We start from the raw sequence: 19868 nt of genomic DNA, 5'->3' as shown, positions 1-19868 counted from the left end.
TTTCATGTGACAACAAGAAGATTAGGAGTTATTTCTATAATTTGCTGTTTGAGATGTAATGTATTGCTGATGCATAAACAATAGCTCTAAATCTGAGTTATCTTATATCTGATTGAATGTGAGGGTTGATAGTGTTGTTAATCAAATAATAACCCTCTTAAGAATTGGATTTGCATCATTATCTTGACCCAAGACATTACATGTTAATACTAATGCACTTTATGTAAATGTTTGGCACCCTCATGAACAAGTTCATGGTTGTTTACCTTGAGAACACCTACATCAACTACCACACATGATAGAGCCATGGATTGCTCCAATCAGGCATTGGAAAGTTTAAACGTGTTATTGAAGGCAAATATTGATTTATTCTACCACCAAGAAATGTGGAGAGTCAAGTAATCAGCTTCACAATGCATACGTTACATAGTCTTGTAGTTCTTGCAATCACAATTGAATTATTTGGATGATGTACCTCCAGTACTCCACTTATTATTACCGAGGGAGGGTTGCTTCTAGATGTCCCTTTTGCATTTGATGTTTTAAAGGTTTCCTTGCTAGTGACTGGCAAATCAATTTCCATCTTTGTAATTGTCAACTGTGCTTTTTTTGAAGTCTAATATTTCATGACAAAATGTTTGCACCTTTTCAATCATAACTATTGTCTTTGTATTTGAATTTTCTGGGATGCTTTCATAGATCATAGATCATGGACCTATGATTTAGATGAATTTTTGTTAAAATGTTTGATAATTATTAATATCCTGCTTAATTTGAGACATCTTAAGCAAATGCCAAATATTGATGCCTTTAAATGTTTTAGTTGATCATTTGTTCTTGTATTAATAATTTGTCAGTATAAGAAGTTAGATACCAGCTAATTTTACTTTTTGTTATAACAGAGCTGTTGGAGGAGTTTGAGCAACTTCTGACTGGAATTGCATTAATGAAAGAATTGACTCCTCGTACAAAAGATTATCTAGTTTCTTTTGGGGAACGCATGTCAACAAGGATTTTTGCAGCTTACCTGAACAAGATTGGTGCAAGAGCTCGGCAGGTGTGTCATGTTCCCTGCTGCTGGATATCTTCACTTCAAATACATTACATGTTTTGTTGGGAAATTTAGAGGTTTAAATTATACAACTAGTGAGATTGTATATGTGTAAGGAAAGTAAACTTATGTCTTAATTTGCATTCTGCATGGATGGATGGTTTGATTTATAATGCGAAGTCCAACATTGAGCACTCTTTTCCAAATTTTCATTATCTTTGTGCTTTCTCATAAATTGTAATGAAACTTTTCGAAATTAAAAAGATCTTCCTAGTAAAAATATTTTTGAAAAGATCCATGGGTTCTTTGTGCTTTGCTGTATAAACAATTTTATCTTCACAGCAAATGTATTGATTCTTGAAATAGAATTTGCAGCTGCTTCAAAATGAAATGTGGTGTGTAGATGTATTTGATATTGGATTAATTATTAGTGACTATGCTTATAGTTTATAATTAATTGATTGTCCTATTTCAAATTAATCACATTGTTAGTTTAAGTTGCACAGTGTGTTATTTTATCTAATGTACTTTTATTATTTTAATTCTAGGGCACTCTCTGCCTAGAACTTTCTATTGTTAACTGCTGTAATGCTAGTGCCATTGACCTACTTTTGGTCATCCACAGACGTTAATATACTTTCTTGCTTCCTTTGAATGTTTTCTGTTCTGTTAAATTAAAAAAAGATAATCAGTTATCCTAACATGGAAAATAATGTGCAGTATGATGCTTTTGACATTGGATTCATTACAACTGATGAGTTCACAAATGCTGATATTTTGGAGGCAACTTATCCTGCTGTGGCAAAAAGATTACATGGTGACTGGCTAAAGGATCCGGCAATTCCCATAGTGACTGGTTTCCTTGGAAAGGTATTTCATCCAGTTAGCACAAGTTGCTAGAGCTCAAGTTGAGCATTATAAAGTGACACTTAGAGATATATGTAACTAAAATTATATGCGTGGTGTAGATTTAACAAGTTCTAATATGAGTGTATCTGTTCCAATGAACAGGGTTGGAAAACCTCTGCTGTCACCACCTTGGGTAGAGGTGGGAGTGACCTAACTGCAACAGCTATAGGCAAAGCTTTAGGCTTGAGGGAGATTCAGGTGGGTTTCATATTTTATTTGAAGGCAATACTATAAATGCCTAGGTGCTAACAAATGAAGCTCTTGTTTGCCACTGCACTTGAACTTCAGGGTATTCTGTAATCCTTTTGTGAATGTATTTGTCTGAACATATGCACATGTTGAATAGAATAGAATAGAATAGAAGAATTTTAATGTGGATGAGGCCAAAGGTAACCTATGGGACAGCTTACCTAGTCATTTTATCTTTCTGTAATGCTGAAGTGAATTACTGGTATACTTTAAACATTGATATTTGCTTTTGCTTAGACTTTATACTATATACCATAAACACTTGGAGTTTGATACCTATGCGTTGTTCTTGATCATCTTTTGTTGAAGGATGAAAAATTCCAATGAGTGACTGCAAAATATTTTTCGTAGTGCGCAGGTATGGAAGGATGTGGATGGAGTACTGACATGTGATCCTAACATCTATTCTAAGGCAGAGCCTGTACCATTTTTGACCTTTGATGAAGCGGCAGAACTTGCTTACTTTGGTGCCCAGGTAAGGATTGTGTTGGTGATTTACTGGTTCTTTAAATCAATAATGGATATAAGATGAAGTATAGATGTTTGTACTTAGCAAAGTGTTGAGACTTGTGCTTGGCTAAGATTTGGCAAGATATTTTTTTTTGTCTCGGACTCTATTGGCACTATTTTCTGCCTGCTTTGCCGACGTTCATGTGCCCCCTTGTGGCTTTTGGCAACCCTAACTTGTATTTCACTTTTCAGATCAGGTGCTTATAGTTCTTTCCATTTGGGGCATGGGGCTGGGTTGCACCATTTGCCTGCAGCTATTCTGGCTCCAAAAACACAACTGTCGTGCTACGGATGTCAGTAACACGACAGTTATACACTACTGATTTTGTAAAGAACGGCTGCGATTTTTCAGAATTGTCAATAACACGCGTTTGCTAACCCCGTTTTGGAGCCAGAATAGCTGCATCCGCACCATTTTGTGTGACCAGACCCTACATGTGCATCTCTCTGATTTTGCATGCTTTGAAACTTACTCAAAATGACGAACCAAAGGGCTCCATTATTTTGGCATGACCTCCTATTGGTAAAATTGGTTTTGTCTTGTGCTCTTGGGGGCATTGTCTCTATGTCACTGTGGTTTTCTTGGTATACTTATATGCCTGAAGTTGTTATCTGGTGCCTGCTCATAATGTTTCATGTTCCTGCTTTATATCACTGTGAATGAATGGCAGTCCTAGTGCCTTAAATCCTAAGTTCCCCTTTATTCTGCTTGCCTTAACATATATTTCAGTGGCCTAACATTCATAGTTGCTTGTCTGCCCAGATCCAAGCACTTTATTTTCTATTTTGATGTAGACCCTTTAATGCTGGTAAGCAGACAACCTATAGCATTGTGCCATTGGCTTTACATTAAGTCTATTGCTCAGTGGCCAAAATCCTATAATGTACAACTGTCCTAGTCATTCTCAACACTTTAGTTGTTGCACTTACTTTTGCTGCTAAGCCCTTTGCCCTGACCTTTGGTCACCTCTGCTTCTACTTATCGCTAAATCTTGTTGCTTGTTTGCCTTTGATCACTGCTTTTTGTTTCAACCTACTTGCCACTATTGCCTCTGCTTTGACTATGTGTTGCTACCCTTTTTGTGGCTTGTGCTTACTTCACAATGACCCATTCTCTTCGGCAGACAAGTGCCTTTGTGTGTTGTGCGTTTACTGTATGATCTAGTTTCCTCCCCTTGTTTGATTTAATCTAATCAGCTTGATCATTATCCTTCACTATGTGACCAATTCCTTGTGGCATTTGTCTTATGCGTGTTACTCTCATGTTGGTCCACATGTATACCCAGATCAACTCGGTTTTGATACTGTACGCATGGGCTTACTATATGGTGCTAGGTGACCTTGGCATGATGCCAGTGGTGGATGCCATCTCCTTCGTATGTAGGTGGATGATTATTTGTGGTAGTCCATGTTTTCTCATTCGTGATTCGTTGTCCCCCACATGTTGCCTTTGGCGGTTGTGGGCCCAAGGCCCTATTGATGTTGTGTGCTCTTCTTTTTGGTGGATATACTCCTTGTGTTGTCTAGTCCACGAGTGCTTCATGTTCTTCTTGGTGGGATGTAGTCTCCTTTGTGACCACTTCTGACTTTTCCATGCATTTTGTCTGTGCTTTTGATGATGTGGTCTTGACACAACTGTTCATTTTAGATATTATCTCTAGCATATCCAAGGCTGTTGACTCATGCATAATTCAAATTGTGTTAACATATTTTTTTGCCCTTACCAGTTTTAGACTGAACTGCTTGGACACTGACTTTTCAATCTCAGTAACGATATGATGTATCTGAGGAAAGGACTAGTTGTTCCTTATAATTGATGGCTTCACCTTGACACCCAATGGATGTTCTCTGTGTACAAGTTCTTGGCCCTTGTGTTAACTTGCAAACCCACGCCCTAATAATCATTCTTAGTAATTCTTCCCTTGTTGCTTGTGCAGAAGCCTTGTCTGTCTTTGCAAAGGCAACATTTTGGTTATTTGCCAATGTCAAGAGGATATTCTACAATTCTACTGCAGTGTGGCCTTGGTTTTAATTGTAACTTGCAAACCCATGCCCTGGTAATCATTCTTAGTAATTCTTCCCTTGTTGCTTGTGCACAAGCCTTGTCTGTCTTTGCAAAGGCAACATTTTGGTTATGTGCTAATGTCGAGGATTTTCTGCAATTCTTCTGCAGTGTGGCCTTGGTTTTAATTGTAGGTTGGATGTCTATATGCATGTACATTTTGGTTATTTGCCAATGTCAAGAGGATATTCTACAATTCTACTGCAGTGTGGCCTTGGTTTTAATTGTAACTTGCAAATCCATGCCCTAGTAATCATTCTTAGTAATTCTTCCCTTGTTGCTTGTGCACAAGCCTTGTCTGTCTTTGCAAAGGCAACATTTTGGTTATGTGCTAATGTCAAGAGGATTTTCTGCAATTCTTCTGCAGTGTGGCCTTGGTTTTAATTGTAGGTTGGATGTCTATATGCATGTAGGAATAATTTCACTCTCCAGGGGCCAAGTGCTATGCTATAGGAGGTTTTATTTTCATAGTGGACGTATTGCAGCAGTGGTCACTTCTGATTGATGGTTTTCCTTCTTGTTGCATTCAATGCAAAATATCAAGCATGCAGATTACCTTTTCCTTACTGTAGGTCCATGTTGCCACTTTTGTCCTGTTGTGATGTGATAATTGTTTGTGGGCCTGGCTTTAGGGCTCTTTTTTCCTCAGGATGACCAACTACTGTTCATTTGCATGGGCTGAAACTTCTGCTACAGGAGCTTGATGCTGAGAGGGGTTTACTTGTAGGCCTGGTGATTGATCTTCTCCCTTGTTTTATTGATATACAGATCCAAGGTGGAATTTCTCTAACTTGCAGGTGCAATCTTCTCTTCCTTTGTGTGCTCATCAAAACTAGTGATGGCAGAAGCTGCCTGAAGGACAAAAAAAAGTCAATTGACCGATCTCCTACATCCACGAGGCTGATTGTAACTGAAAGCTATATATGTATGAATGTAAGATGCTCTGAGGATGGTTGTTGAACCAATTTTCTTCCTGTGTGGGTCTAATAGTTGTCTAGGGATTTCAAATATTGCAAGCTGCAATGCTGTAAGGGGCTGCAAATGTGTTGTCTGAGCTATGGGAATGTGTAGTTGAGCAAGATGAATGTATGATTGACGTCTTTATGATCAGCAGGGATATTGTAGAAGATTTAATGAGCAAGTCTATGAAGTTGTCTTAGCCACATTTGCGGGCTTGATTGTAGTGAGGATTAGTTTGTGAGAGAGCACTGTAATAAGTTGCAAAGCTTTTGCGACTTGCTTTTCTTCAATGCAAATGTAATAGATCCGATTCATAAGGGATCTTTGAAATAGATTAGTCATAAGGGATCTTTGAAGTAGTTTAATCATGTGGATTTTTTTGATCTTCCAGACCTGCATGGGCATGCAAGCCTTGGTCCTTTTGGTTCACACCTTTGCTATTAGTTTCCCTTGCAGGTATTAACTTGGTTGCCCATCTGGAGTGGTCTCTGCTCCTGATTGGTGAAAGGCCAAGCAATTTCAATAGAATCAAATCTCTTGTTCCCAGTAGTTGTAGAAGTGGCGTTAGGTTCTTCCACACTTTTGTGATCTAGTAATTATGCCTTATCTCATGCAAGATGAGTTGATAAATGTGTAGAGGATCATGTAAGTGTGTTTATTCTTGCATGTGTATAAACTGCTAAATGGATTCACTTGTGGTGATATTAATCCACTGTCATAGTTTGGTGCACGTACAAGATATGGTTATCAGCTTAACCAGAGGTCTTGTGAGTAGTTAGCATGCCATGAGCTTAGTGATAAATCTTTGGGTGACTGATTGGTTTAGTCATGTTATTTCAGTTTTCTTAAATTGTCCAGTTTAGGAATCCTCTAGGATTACTTCTTATGAGAGTTGAAAAAAGTGTGTGCTTCTAGTAATTCTACTAAGCCAAACCAGTAGAAAATCAAGGAGTTGTGCATTGATTTTTTTTTAAAGATGGAAAGTTGGTCTGAAAAGATATGGTTGTGCAAGATGAAATGACATTTAAGAGAGAACATTGGGCCTGGTTCCACATCTAGTGTGTTCCCAGCATTTGTGGGATAAAAGCCTTCTAATATGAAAGATGTAATCACAACATGAATCAGTTTATTAGCGTAATTAGTTACCTTAGTCACTTAATGTTCTCAAAACTCATCATTGTGCTTCTAGTCTTAAGTTGACCAATTTAAGCAAGAAACTAATTGAAACAGAGTTGCAATAACCAGATTGTTAGGGCAGAATAGAGGCAAATGTGGATTGATTCATCTGGATGCTAAAGGTATTGAAGTTAGACAAGAACAGAGCATGAATGATGGGTTTGATTGCAGTTGAATTTGTCATAGGAAGAGATGGGTTCAACTGTTGTTGAACTTGTCACAGACTGGACAAGAAGACAAAGTCCATGTTATTTGGGAAGCCAAAATGATCCAGTCATTGGTTTTAGTTACAAGTGCCCCTCGGGCTGCTCCTTGATGATGTCCTAGTCATCGTGCTTCTCTTTTCATTGTATACCTCTAAGAGAGGTCATTTTGAAGAAGTTTTTTTTCATGTTTTTGGAGGATTTGTTGAATTAAGCTATTATCGCTTCAGCCTATGAGTCTTAGTGGAATGACAATGTGATTGAGGAAGTGCAATATCAATTGGTGGAGTTGTATGGTGTTTGGAAATTGCTGTTCATGGAAAGGAGTGCCAGTGAAGGCCTTGAGAAGGCATCAAACCATTTGTAACAGTTGTTGAGGTAGTGGCTTGAGTCGACACTCATTCTTTTAGATTTTTCAACTGCATTGTGTTTCTCGAGCTAATATAGTTGTCTCTTGTTTCAATCCTCTTTTATTATTATGTGCTTCCTTACATTGCTAAGCACACTTACATTATTAGATTTGTTACCATAGGGAGTTAACATAAGATTGTTTTCACTGAACTTAAAACTATGTAAAATGCTTCCTGACACAACTGTGTATTTGCTAAGCACCACTTACATTACTCGATTTGATATCCTAGGAATTAGTGTAGGGTTGTTTTCATTCCATGAAACTATGTAAGATGCTTGCAAAAACAATGCCCAGTTGTTTCAGGCAGCATTTTATATGATTGTGTGGGGATTGTTTCCATAATTCTGCAATAGAAGACTAACTTCGTCAATCAATTCACATTGAGGTCGAAAGGGTTCATGCTGGTGGAGCAAGGTGTGGAATATACACTCTGTTTATGTATCAACCAATATGAGTAAGATGTCAGAATTCTTGAATTTGAAGACCATAAGATGAGAAGGATAAGATCATTTTTTCTGAAAGTTGATATGTTAATTATGTGTTTTTGCATAAAAGACAGTCTTATGTAAATTTGATCACATTATTTTTTCACTAGACGAGTTAAACATTTAGTGTTATGTTAAATGCTATTTTCAATATTTTTATCAGCCAGTAAGTTGAATAAAAAATTCCATTACGATAATTTTGTTATTTTTTCAAACCAAGTCAAAAGTTGTTTATATTAATGCATAGTTTGAAATGAGAACTTAAAGGTAAGGAATCTTATTTTATTTTACTGTTAAGTCAATCTTTATTTCACACAAACATAAATACTGTGTGTAATATGTGTTGATTTGTGGTCACACTGTATGAAACTGAGCCTTTTGTGAAACACATTGTTGTACCCATATAAAAGCATCACATTGGAAATTTCAAGTTGAACTCATTATCGGAAGTGGCCTTGAATATGAACTCTTTCAGAACTTGTCTTGTTTGCTGTGTCTTATCATACTTTGTTTTTTTAATAGGATTGTGTAAATGAGCATTCTGACAGAAGGAATGAGTTTTCAAAGAGAAATTTATTTACAAGGGGCACATATATGGATAAATGAACACACCTAAGCGTTAGGGTCAACTTTAGGACACTTCATAGGTGTGCACTTAGGAAGCCATGGTACACCTCATTAGATAATATTCTCAGTTGAAACTCGAAGATTCTCATGGTGCACATGCATGCCTTAGAGATAAACATGCATCTATATGAGGAGGAAACAAAGTATGTTAAAAGTGCATTTGGTAGGGAGTAATGTGCACCTAAATGAAGAAATCTAATTTTGATTCAAAATGGAAAATGTTAGTATTCAAAGGTATGCTTAGAGATGGGCTCATGAAGATCATCACCAATGAAAATAATGTTTTATTAACTACAAACAAGAAAAACTAAATCATATGAATTTGGACAAGTTTTTCAAGTAAAAATTGTGATTTTTTGGCTTATACTCGTGAGTTTTTCAAGCAAAAATCACCGTGAGTTTTACAAAAACTTGTTGATGAGTGACTCACTTGGCAAATTGGCCCACGAGTTTTGTAAGTACTGGGCGAGTTTTTCAACGATGGGCAAAATTATACAAGCAATATGTTGATCATTGAGAATATGACACATGAAAAACCGAAATAGTTTGGTGACATTTGTTGATTGATGTTAGGTGGAAGGTGTTGATGTGATCAAATGAGAGAACTCCAAGGTTTACAATGCGAACAATCGACTTTATGCTGAAGATAGTCTCAATGTGTTTGATGTGATAATGCTGGTAATCACAAAGGGACTTGTGATTATGAACACGACTAGAATGTGGAATCTTACTTAACTTGGAAAATAAAGGACGAAAGGGAAGGGTTAAGAGATCTAATCTAATCCTAAGAATAGTGATGACAAAGGATGATGCTTTGATAGACTGATTCCATAATCAAGCCTTGCTTCGCCATTAGAAACAACTACACAAAATTGATGCAATCCAAAGGATAACGAAGGGTTTTCATATTGGAGGACATTGATCAAACACCCAAGACTGGTGCAATCCAAATGAACATCCACAATCGAACTTGTGCTTAATGAGGTTTAGACTAACCATGCACTGCAAGTTACAATCAGCAAATTACAAATAGTATGGACTGGGATTCTATCAAATACCATTGCATTTCTCCATTAGAATCAATGAACTTTATCTAAATTTGAGAAGTAACAAGAAACCATGCAACATGTAATCGATCAGAGAAACGGAAATAGAGTCCGAGTCATGCTCGCCGAGTCTCTGGGGCTCGGACTCGGACTCGTCTGAGTCTGGGGAGCAAACTCGCCAGACTCATTGAGTTGGCGAGTTTGGCTCAAACTTGCCAAACTCAGCGAGTCCCAAGCCTCAAACTCGGCTACTGGCTGGGTTAGTAATGTGACAAAAAAAATATATTTTAAAAAGTTTTTTTTAAATGAATGGTATTGTCTTTGCTCACTACAACCTTCACCTGAGAATGAGAAAAATTAGGGTTACAACATGTCAGCCAATAGAAAAATAACACCCGACACCTTTATTAAATAATAAGTTTTTTGGGCCTCGCGGGGCATTGCCCCTCGACCCCGCCCTGTATCGCGACAGGGAGCGCGCAAGGGGCGCTGCCCCCAAACCCCCGTCGAAAATATGGGGGGAAACTGTGTCGATAGAAGTAGGGAAAATTTAAGCTCCGAGTTTGACACTGATTGGATCGACCAGGTAGATATAGAGGCTGAGACTGTAGCCATGGCAGAGGAGGAGCGGAGAGCACGAGCACAGACAGGAGATTCAGAGGCAGATAGTGACACGGATGTTCTTGATGTTGGTGAGCATGGCATGGTGTCACGGGGAGCGGCTATGGCTGTTGAATCATCCAGGACCTACCTTAGATGCCTTCGCAGGGGGCCGCGGCCAGGGCCGAAGGGTGCAGGCTCCTCTGAGCCATAGGCTTGTAGTTGTATTTACCTTTGGTATTTGTATGAAACATTTGATGATGATCATATGATGACATGGATTTTTTATTCCATGAGTTTTGTAATATTGTATACATTTGACAATATTTATATATCTATGTTTGTTATTTCCTTCAGCTACAATTTGCGTTTATGCTTATGTGATTGATGTATACTTGTGTATTTAATCAAATGAGCCGAGTTTGATGATGTTATTGTGTCTTTAAGGTGTATTCAATAAAGGGTGCCTGAAACAAGTTTTAAATCTTTAAAAATCTCTAAATTTCTTGAGTTTTTCACTTTCCCGAGTCCAGCCGAGTCTGACGCTGAGTCCCGAGTCCGAGCCAAGTCGGAGTCCCGTTTCTTTGGTAGAGACAACACATAGAAATCCACCATGCTTCAATGAAAATCATGTATCAACTCCAACAAGTCTTAGCAACAACTTCAAGCTTCCTCCTACCCTATTTCTAACTATCCACCATTCACTATTGATCTTTACAAATGAGAGAACTGAGCCTTATATCGAGGTCTCTTTACAATTCAACGGCTCAGATTGATTCAAGATTTATGTTTGAGATTACATGATAATGTTAGCCCATTTTTGTCATTGATGTCACAGCAATAGAGGCAGGTCTACACGGCATACTGATATTGAAGTCGGTATTGGTGATGATTCAAAATATTTTTCTCAACACTAGTTTGTGATATTAATTCATTGTACACCTGTGTCAAAAACAAATTCACAGCAGTGTATTCAGTAGAAACAAAAGGCAATACAAAATCAAATAATCATAAAGATATACCTCTCTTGTAATTCGTTCGAATTCTTCCAAATGCACTCTTGTTCAAATCCTTCACAATACACACACAGTGATATATTGACTTTGTTTCATTGTGTACTTTGGCTGGAATATAAAGACATAATGAGTAATGATTTGGTTGTGAACAGGAGAAGTTTCTACAACGGACAGATGTTCTTTAGCATTTGTTTGTTGTTAATTAAAAGCAATTATGGAAAGTGGTTATCGGTTCAAGTAACTGACTTACAAGTTACAACTACTTAACCGATGAAGGAAGTCTTTAAAAACAATGGACAAAGAACATTTTAGTTGTGTGGTTTGTGAATAAGTGAATATGTGTAAGACTGGAATACGTGTAAAACTGGGTTGTTGGAAAACAATTTGTATGGAGTCAATGGAAGTATTTTAGTGAATTTATATTCATTTGAAAAGGTGATAAGATGGTTCGTATGCTGCACTGGTGAATTGGATAGGAGATTTCTGCACCGTAAATGATTGTCTGTGACAGGTATAAGGAGCATAGAAGATTCAGTGCTGTTGATTATATTTTGGTTCAGATTTTCACTTCTTATACAATACTGATTATATTTTGGTTCAGATTTTCACTTCTTATACAGCAGTGACAAATGTTTTTACAGACTGGTTTATTGTTGAAATATTCTGAATAATTCACAGAGATTTAAATGTTCACCATTAATGTTTTGACAATGTCAGTTTCTCTGAAGTCGAGTTTCACTTTTTAGGCATGTGCCAAGCAGCAGCATCTGAAGAAATGGTTTGCAGATTTTTGAATATTTAGAAGATACTTTTACAGTCTTAGTTTCAATACATTATTGTGCATTCATTCAAAGACATCTGATATAAGGATTCAGTACTTTAATACCTCTTTTCTCCCTCAGAGTGTTGGAATCAACTTGATGCATAATATATTCTGTTGGTGCAATTAAATTGTATCTTCAAACTGTAAATGAACATGCTCTGTAACCAGATTTGATTCTGGATTGTTGGTCTTAGAGTTGGTGTTCAAGACCTTGAATATTTGGAGAATTGATGTTCTCTTAAAGGACTTTGGTTGAGTTGGTGCTCAATAGAGAAGGGATTTGGAGATTCCTTGGGTTGGTGCCCTAAAAGTTGTAATCATTTTAACTGCGAGGCTGGATTAGGATAGTCGTTCCTAGCAGCGTTTCTCACTGTGGTTTTCCCAAATTGGGTTTCCACATAAAAATCTTGTGTTGTGTTCTTGTGGTTGCATCTCTTTCAGTTTCAGTTTGTTAAACCTTTCAAATTTCTGTTTGAAGTTGATAAAGGATTTTGGATTAAAGATTATTAAAGTATCAAGTCTACTACTGATTCACCCCCCTCCCCCCCTCTCAGTAGTAGGCTAGTGTTCTACAGATAAAACTCTAATTAGGGTTAGTTACAACTAACTTCCTTTTGATCAATGATAAAATTGCAACATTTAGGACACATGTCCTTATTTGAATTCTAACAAATGAAATATGAGGTTAGGTATGTGAAACAATATTTGATGTAGTGTCATGTGTCACTTGCTCCTTCATGAGATGAATCAGGTTCAATGAACTTGGAGGATTTGACTTGGAGTAACGTGAGTGGTTGGTGATGACTGGATGCCACCTCAGCACGCTTGTCTTGTAGATCATCACAAAGAAGTGTTTTGTGTTGGGGCAATAATTTCCAAGTCAGGTGTAATGATGATGGGTCATATTCCCAAATTTGTATCATCTTTGATGATCAAGTCTCTAAATTTGATTAACTCTTCTGTTTAAGACCTGATTTTTTGTTGGGCAAAGGTGATAACAACCTCCCTTAGTTGATGGTTGTAGTTGCCCTTATTCTCATTGGTTTGAGTTGTTCATTTAGGGGTAAGTATTTAAAACCTTTAGTTTAGCAATCTAGATACCGTAAGTTTGTGTATCTCATTTGTTTTATTTTCTTGTCATTGTCTGTGATTTGTTGGCTGATATCATAAGTTTTTTTGTCTTGTTATCGACTGTGACTGGCTGGTTTGGGACAAATAATAAATATACTTTAATAATTTAATTGTGTTTGCAATCTGAACTGAGCCTTGTAAGCAAAAGCCTGGCATAAAGAACTAGTCATTATTGAGATAGCATAGTGAATGACTTTTCCAACAACCTAGAGAATAGCGTGACAGAAGTAGTTGGCAATGATGTATTGCCACTTTTGGTTATATAATAAAAGCTAGTCAATTTTTCATCAATTATTGATATGTAATATGCAGAAGAAATATTAATAACAAATCATAGGTGATAAATAATGATTAGAGAGAAAGTTATAAATACAACAGAAAGTGCAACTAAAAAGTTTGTTAATTTGTCTAATCTGTACAGGGCATATTCTTGAGGGAGATACATGCCTGTCTATCGTTCAGTATGTACACGATACATCTATGCTATTACATGTGATATCCTTTTTTCATATATTGTGATACAAATAAGTATCCATAATGTTACAAAGCCAAAGACTAAATAGCTGTTATGAAAGTTGAAACAACTGAGCTTCGACGTGACTCTTTACCCTATGATGGATAAGTTAAAGTTAAACAATGCCATATGAAGGCCTCTGTGGACTGTCACAAAAGTTGACATGATTGATCTTCCCTGTGATTCTTTACCTTTTGACAGTCGAGCTAAACAATTTCATGTGGATGTCTCCAACCTCTTAAGGATGAAGCTAGTGTCACTCTGCATCTGTAGTGGTACCATGTTGTTAGTAGAACTTAATGTTTTGGTCTCTAGGTGTCTGTAATGCTAACAAATTCAATGAGTAAGATCACACAAGGTTTGATGTGTCTTGGATAGTGCCATGCCTGATCTACCTAGCTTGCCCTATGCCACTAGAAATGTGTATGCAACATCCAATGGAGATGAAAGATGACCTCGGAAGTATTGTGGACTTATGGAAATATCCAAATTATTACTGACCATAAAACATTAATTGGCATTACTTCAACCCATGAGAATGAGCTTGCTGGTATCATTCAAGTTGTATTTGGAGAATCCACCTGGATCAATTATGTCATTGTAGTCTAGCCAGTCTAAGTTGGTACAATTTATTTGATTGATCCAAGACTGTTTATGGATGTTCAATATTGTTTAAGGATGTCTAATAGCCAAAAAGAGTTTGTGGAGTTAAAGAAAATTGTTGCTCTGTCTGGATTCAAAGCATTTCTTTTGTAATGCTCACAATTGCTGTACCATCAGGATCATCTTTTCACGACATTTGAAGTTGAAATTCTAAATGATTGTCACTTTCGTAATAGTATCACTATTTTGTCACTTTCATAATAGTATCACTATTTTGTTTGAGTGCTTACTTTACTTTGGATCTCAATACTTTAAGTGCAGGGCTGTCCAGATTTCTCCTCATTGCTTTGCTGTGATTTTACAGGTGATCAAAGTACAGATTCTTTGATCCTACATAGGTGGGACAATCTTACCTTTTAGGTTTGATTCGGATGTTCCCTTTGCCACTGCTTTTAAATGGAAAATCCTTCAATTTTGGTGCTGAAATGGTTGGCATCCTTGAGGGTACTTATTGTTATGAGTTCCATTTTGTTCTGCATGTAGCAGAAAAGATTGCATCTGTTCTTCTGGATTTTAAACTTGTGAAAATGTTAAATACATAGCTGTATTAGAATGGAGTGGGATTTGCTGGCTTGGATTTTGGAAGAGTATTGAGCTATTTTTTTGTAGCATTAGAAAACACCAAAATTCTTGTCAAAGAAAGCAACCACTTCAAACGAAGAGTCAAGGGGGACATTGATATCTTCAATCACCCAGCCAACGTCAACTAGGACAATGGTTGGAACTTGAGCTACATGTGGTACCCTCCCTTAAACCACCTTAAACCCAGCATCCAACCCTGTGCCTAAGTCTAACCCTCTCCTTCCCTTCTTCTCCTTTTCGTAACCTTCCCCACACGCCACCCCCTCCCCGTTTTCCCCTCGTCCTGTCCTGTCTTTTTGTTTCTTTCCGCTCTCCCTTACCTCTTTCTCCCTCCTTCTCCTTAGTAGCCCTGCGTGTATCCTTTTCTTCTCCTTCTTTCTCTTGTTTAATTTTTGTTCTTGCTTGTCTTCCCTTTCTAGGCTTCTTGTCTTTTTCTTGCCCTTGTCTTCCTTGTTGTCTTCTCTTTTAGGTCTTCTTCTTTTAGTTGTTTTTGTTCATTTTTTTTTTCTCTTTCCCTTGTTCCTTTGTTATTTGCTTGTTTCCCTTTGGTTGGTTTAATCACATTCATTCCTTTTTTAGTTTTTTATTTTGCTAGTTTACTTTTTTGCTTGTTGCATTTTTTGAACTTTGTTCCATATATATATATATATATTCAAAATTTTATATAAAATTTTTTAATTTTAACTACGACTTTGCCCTTCTTTTATATATATATTTTTAGATATTTTCTATTTGTTATTTCCTTACCTTTTTATTCTGTATTTTTTCTGTCTATTCATTCGTTTATATATAATTATAAATATATTATATTTATTTATTTAATTTTCTATTTTATTTATTTATTTATATATTCTATTAGTTATATTTATCTATTCTTGTCTATTATTTCACTATTCTATTTTATTTTTATGTATCTATCATCTTTTCCTTGTGTTTATTTCTTTTTTTGTTATTGTTTGAATTTTTTCATCTTCTTGCCTTGTATCTTTCTTTTTATTCTTGTTATCTTTGTTTTGTTTTAGTTCCTTTATTTTTCTTAAAACTCAATTTCTCTCCCTTTTGTTTATTCTTTTTCCTTTTTATTCAATTTTTTCTCTTTTCCCCTTTCCTTATCCCCTCCCTTCCTTGGTTCTAGAAATTTCTCCTTTTATCTTTTTAGTTCTCTTGGTCTGCTGCTATTCTCACTATTCCGCTCTCTATGCATTTCATCCTGATGATGGATCATGCTGTGTGATCCAAAATGTTGATGAGAAAAATTTATACACAGCTCAATCCAGAAAACTGCTACCGATCTTCATGGACTGGAAACTACATGAGTTTAATTTGAGAGGCAGTTTTACTGGTCATATTTTTCTACTCCAATTTAGTGATAATTACTCTTTTGTATACTTGGATGTACCATGTATTCATCTTAGAACCTAGATTGTACTGATCACTTCATAGAGACAGGCTTTCTTGCTTATATGGATGTATTTATAATGCTCCAGTTAATGTATTGTCCAGAATAGTATATGTTTTGACCTTACAAAGATATTTTCAATCTTTCTTCACGTGTGCTTTATTATGCAATTCTGCACTTCTTAATATTTCGTAAATTGACGTTTCTGAAACATAAGATGTTTCTTCTTTTTGGTAATTAGATTGCACGTCAATGCTCCTATCATTGAGACAAATTATTTTTAAATAAGCCTCAACTCACATGTTTGATTTTTATTCAAATTCCTCCATCTTGCACAGATATCTCCATTTTCCTTTGGTTTTTATCTGTTCGTCATTTGAAATATTGGGTATTTATGCTACTAATTTATGACAAGCTTCTTGAGTTTTTTTTAGTTGTTTGAGAAAAATAAGGTCTTTAATAGCTTTTCTAATTTACCTTTAGGTTTTGCATCCACAATCAATGCGGCCTGCAAGAGAGGGTGAGGTTCCTGTAAGGGTCAAGAATTCTTACAATCCACAAGCTCCAGGCACACTTATCACTAAAACCAGAGATATGAGCAAGGTAGATTGAATGTTTTAATTTTTAATTTTAAAAATACACGTTTAAGCTCGAATAGCATGTAACAGATATAGCTAGAACATGAAAGGAATCCCTCTTATGTTTCCCTAGGAAAATGTTGAGACTTACACATAAGTGCCTCTAACATGAAATATGTTTACTTTGCAGGCATTGCTGACAAGCATAGTGTTGAAGCGCAATGTTACAATGCTTGACATTGTAAGCACACGCATGCTAGGTCAATTTGGGTTTCTTGCAAAGGTATGCCTTTTTACATCTGAATTTATAGGACAAACTGTATATTGCATACTTAAATGCTGCTGAAATTTAAGTGAAGGCTTCTAGTTTTTCATGCCATTTATCCATTTAATGTAGGTATTCTCTATATTTGAAGAACTGGGTATATCAGTTGATGTTGTTGCTACTAGCGAAGTCAGCATATCGCTCACATTGGACCCATCAAAGATTTGGAGTAGAGACCTCATCAAGCAGGCAAGACCTCATCAGGTTTTGTGCGTTGTTGTCCTAGGAGATTGTGCTTTTGTGATCATTACCAGTAGATTTTTATTCTGAACTGTGGGGTATTAATCTCAAGTTGCTAAACCCACTACGTTGATAGTAATTTAACTTTTAGCTCTTGTTGTTTTGGAAAGGGGTAACCGAGATCCTTGATTAGTTTTTATATCATTCAGATTTTATATTTTTCAGGTATTTTTAAGGAAAACAGTGTTTCCCTTGCATGCAGCATTAGTTTTATTTCATTGTATTTATGGCTCTGGTTCAATGCTGGTGATGTAGGTTGCAACTCTCCTATGTGTTTTAACCCTTGTCATTGGTTGCAGTGAGATGCAATCTTATCTATTTGTTTTTGAATTAAGCTTATGTAAACTTTATGATTTCTGTGGACAACAATTTAAATTTTACACGTCAATTTTTATCACATTGGTTGCTATGCTAATGAGAAACATGAACAAATATAGTTTTTTATTGGCAGCTGAAATTATTTTTGTCATGGTTTTGAACATCCTGAGACTATAAATGGAAGTTTCTCCATCAACTTGGAAAAAGAAGGAATGATTGTAGTTCTTATGTTTGTTCCACATTGATGTATATAAATCTTGATGTGCAGAAATACAGAAAACATTTTGATTTCTACTGATGCATTTTTTTTGGGTATATTTCCTGATGTATCTGACTTGACAGGAATTGGATCGAATGATTGAAGAACTTGAAAAAATCGCTGTTGTGCATCTTGTTCAGAATAGGTCTATTATATCTTTAATTGGAAATGTTCAACGTTCCTCTCTCATACTGGAGAAGGTTCAATCTCTTCTTTGAAGCTCATATTTTGCGTATATTTTCTTCATGGGATAACCGCATAGAGCTTTTAGGCCAGATAGGTTGTGCTTGTAAAATCCTGTGTATGCATCTTCATTGAAGCCTTGCAATGGACTGATGAAATATACCTTTATAAAGTTCATTAAAGGGACGAGTGAAAAGTAGATCGCATGAACAAATGAAAAGCTCATTAATTGAATGATCAAGCTAGCAAATGAACTTGTTGAGCAGCATTCACTGCAACATCTCAATACATGGTTCTTATATTGTAGTTTTGGTTTGGACTCGCAGGTATTCTGTGTGCTTAGGTCCAACGGAGTAAATGTACAGATGATTTCTCAAGGAGCATCTAAGGTCTGATGTTTTTACTGACAAATTGCCTCATTTTTTGTGAAGTATTGTCTCGTTGCAAGTCATTGGTAGCCGTGCTTAGGGTTTTGACTTGTTCACTTGTTTGCAGGTAAATATTTCTTTGATTGTTAATGACTGTGAGGCAGAACAGTGTGTCAAGGCTCTTCATGATAAATTCTTTCATCAAGATGTTCTTTTGGAAATTGGAACACATGGCAATGGAAGCTGCCAGTCTTGAACAACAAAAAACATTCGCCACTTGCATAAATGTTTGCTGGCAGTGTAATCCTATAAAGAATGGCTTGAATTTTTGACTTGTAGAGTCTTCTGCAGAAGCAACAATGCTTAGGGAGGAACATATTTGAAAGTTTTCCATAACTTGATGACAGTTTGGAAGTATTCCTTTAAATATCATTATTGACTGTGCACTTCGTTGGCATCAGACAAATTTTTTGGAACATAATATGTTCAATCTGAGTTAGCAGAAGCCAGGTGAGTACTTACTGGGGTAGTTCGAAGGAATTTGATCTGCGGTGTATGAATAATATTCCATTTTATTGAGGAATATTATTACTTGTCAATTACCTGAAGCTCATTCTTATTCATTCATAGTGTATTATGGCAGAAAGTATGAACATCCATGATGTAGATGAAATTGTTGCTTTGCATACCTTAATATTGTGTTGTATTCTCTTTATTAAGGCTTGGCCAACAATATTACTAGCAATTTTAGTATTAACGCTAAGCAGTTGTGTTATTTCTAGGATTGATCTATATGGCCAAATTGAAAAATGGTACCACCATGTCATGGTTGATGTTGATATGGTATTCATTTTGGAAGTGTTTCCCTTATCTTAATTGTTTCTTTTGTTAATCAGGGTTTGTTATTTTTGCCACTCTTGTGGTGGTTGACAAACTTGTTATGGATTTCCAGAATGTGGTCTTTTAGTCTCATATGGCCCAATCGGTGCGCAGTTAATGTGGTTTTATATGCAGGTTATTAATCTTTAGTAGTGGCTTCAGTCAAATAATTTCCATGACATGCTTGAGGTGAGGCATTGGTTTTTCTACTAATTTGCTTCTTGAGAAGCTGAAATTTGAGGGTTGGATTAGCAACATTGAAACAGCGCAACAGGATCCCTCTTTTCAGGATTTCATCAT

General features: G+C 36.3%; 1 protein-coding gene across 4 annotated transcripts in view; it reads left to right on the top strand.

Annotated features, from left to right (window-relative positions):
- The window catches only part of LOC131077046 (aspartokinase 2, chloroplastic), a 56201-nt gene extending 36749 nt beyond the window's left edge, over window positions 1-19452 (top strand). For 3 of the 4 annotated variants that reach the window (XM_058014409.2, XM_058014412.2, XM_058014411.2), the window contains 10 exons: window positions 903-1057; window positions 1772-1921; window positions 2063-2158; window positions 2568-2684; window positions 16902-17021; window positions 17187-17279; window positions 17394-17525; window positions 18222-18338; window positions 18648-18710; window positions 18817-19452. In XM_058014409.2, the coding sequence (XP_057870392.1) occupies window positions 903-1057; window positions 1772-1921; window positions 2063-2158; window positions 2568-2684; window positions 16902-17021; window positions 17187-17279; window positions 17394-17525; window positions 18222-18338; window positions 18648-18710; window positions 18817-18945 (1172 nt within the window). In that variant the 3' untranslated portion in view covers window positions 18946-19452. The remainder of the gene's footprint in view (window positions 1-902; window positions 1058-1771; window positions 1922-2062; window positions 2159-2567; window positions 2685-16901; window positions 17022-17186; window positions 17280-17393; window positions 17526-18221; window positions 18339-18647; window positions 18711-18816) is intronic. The other variant, XM_058014413.2, reaches the window with a different exon arrangement.
- Window positions 19453-19868: the final 416 nt, after the last annotated feature.

Source organism: Cryptomeria japonica, chromosome 9 (assembly GCF_030272615.1).
Source record: "Cryptomeria japonica chromosome 9, Sugi_1.0, whole genome shotgun sequence".
NCBI lineage: Eukaryota > Viridiplantae > Streptophyta > Pinopsida > Cupressales > Cupressaceae > Cryptomeria > Cryptomeria japonica.
The sequence above is the reverse complement of the archived record's forward strand: the minus strand, read 5'-3'. Positions and strand labels throughout refer to the sequence as shown.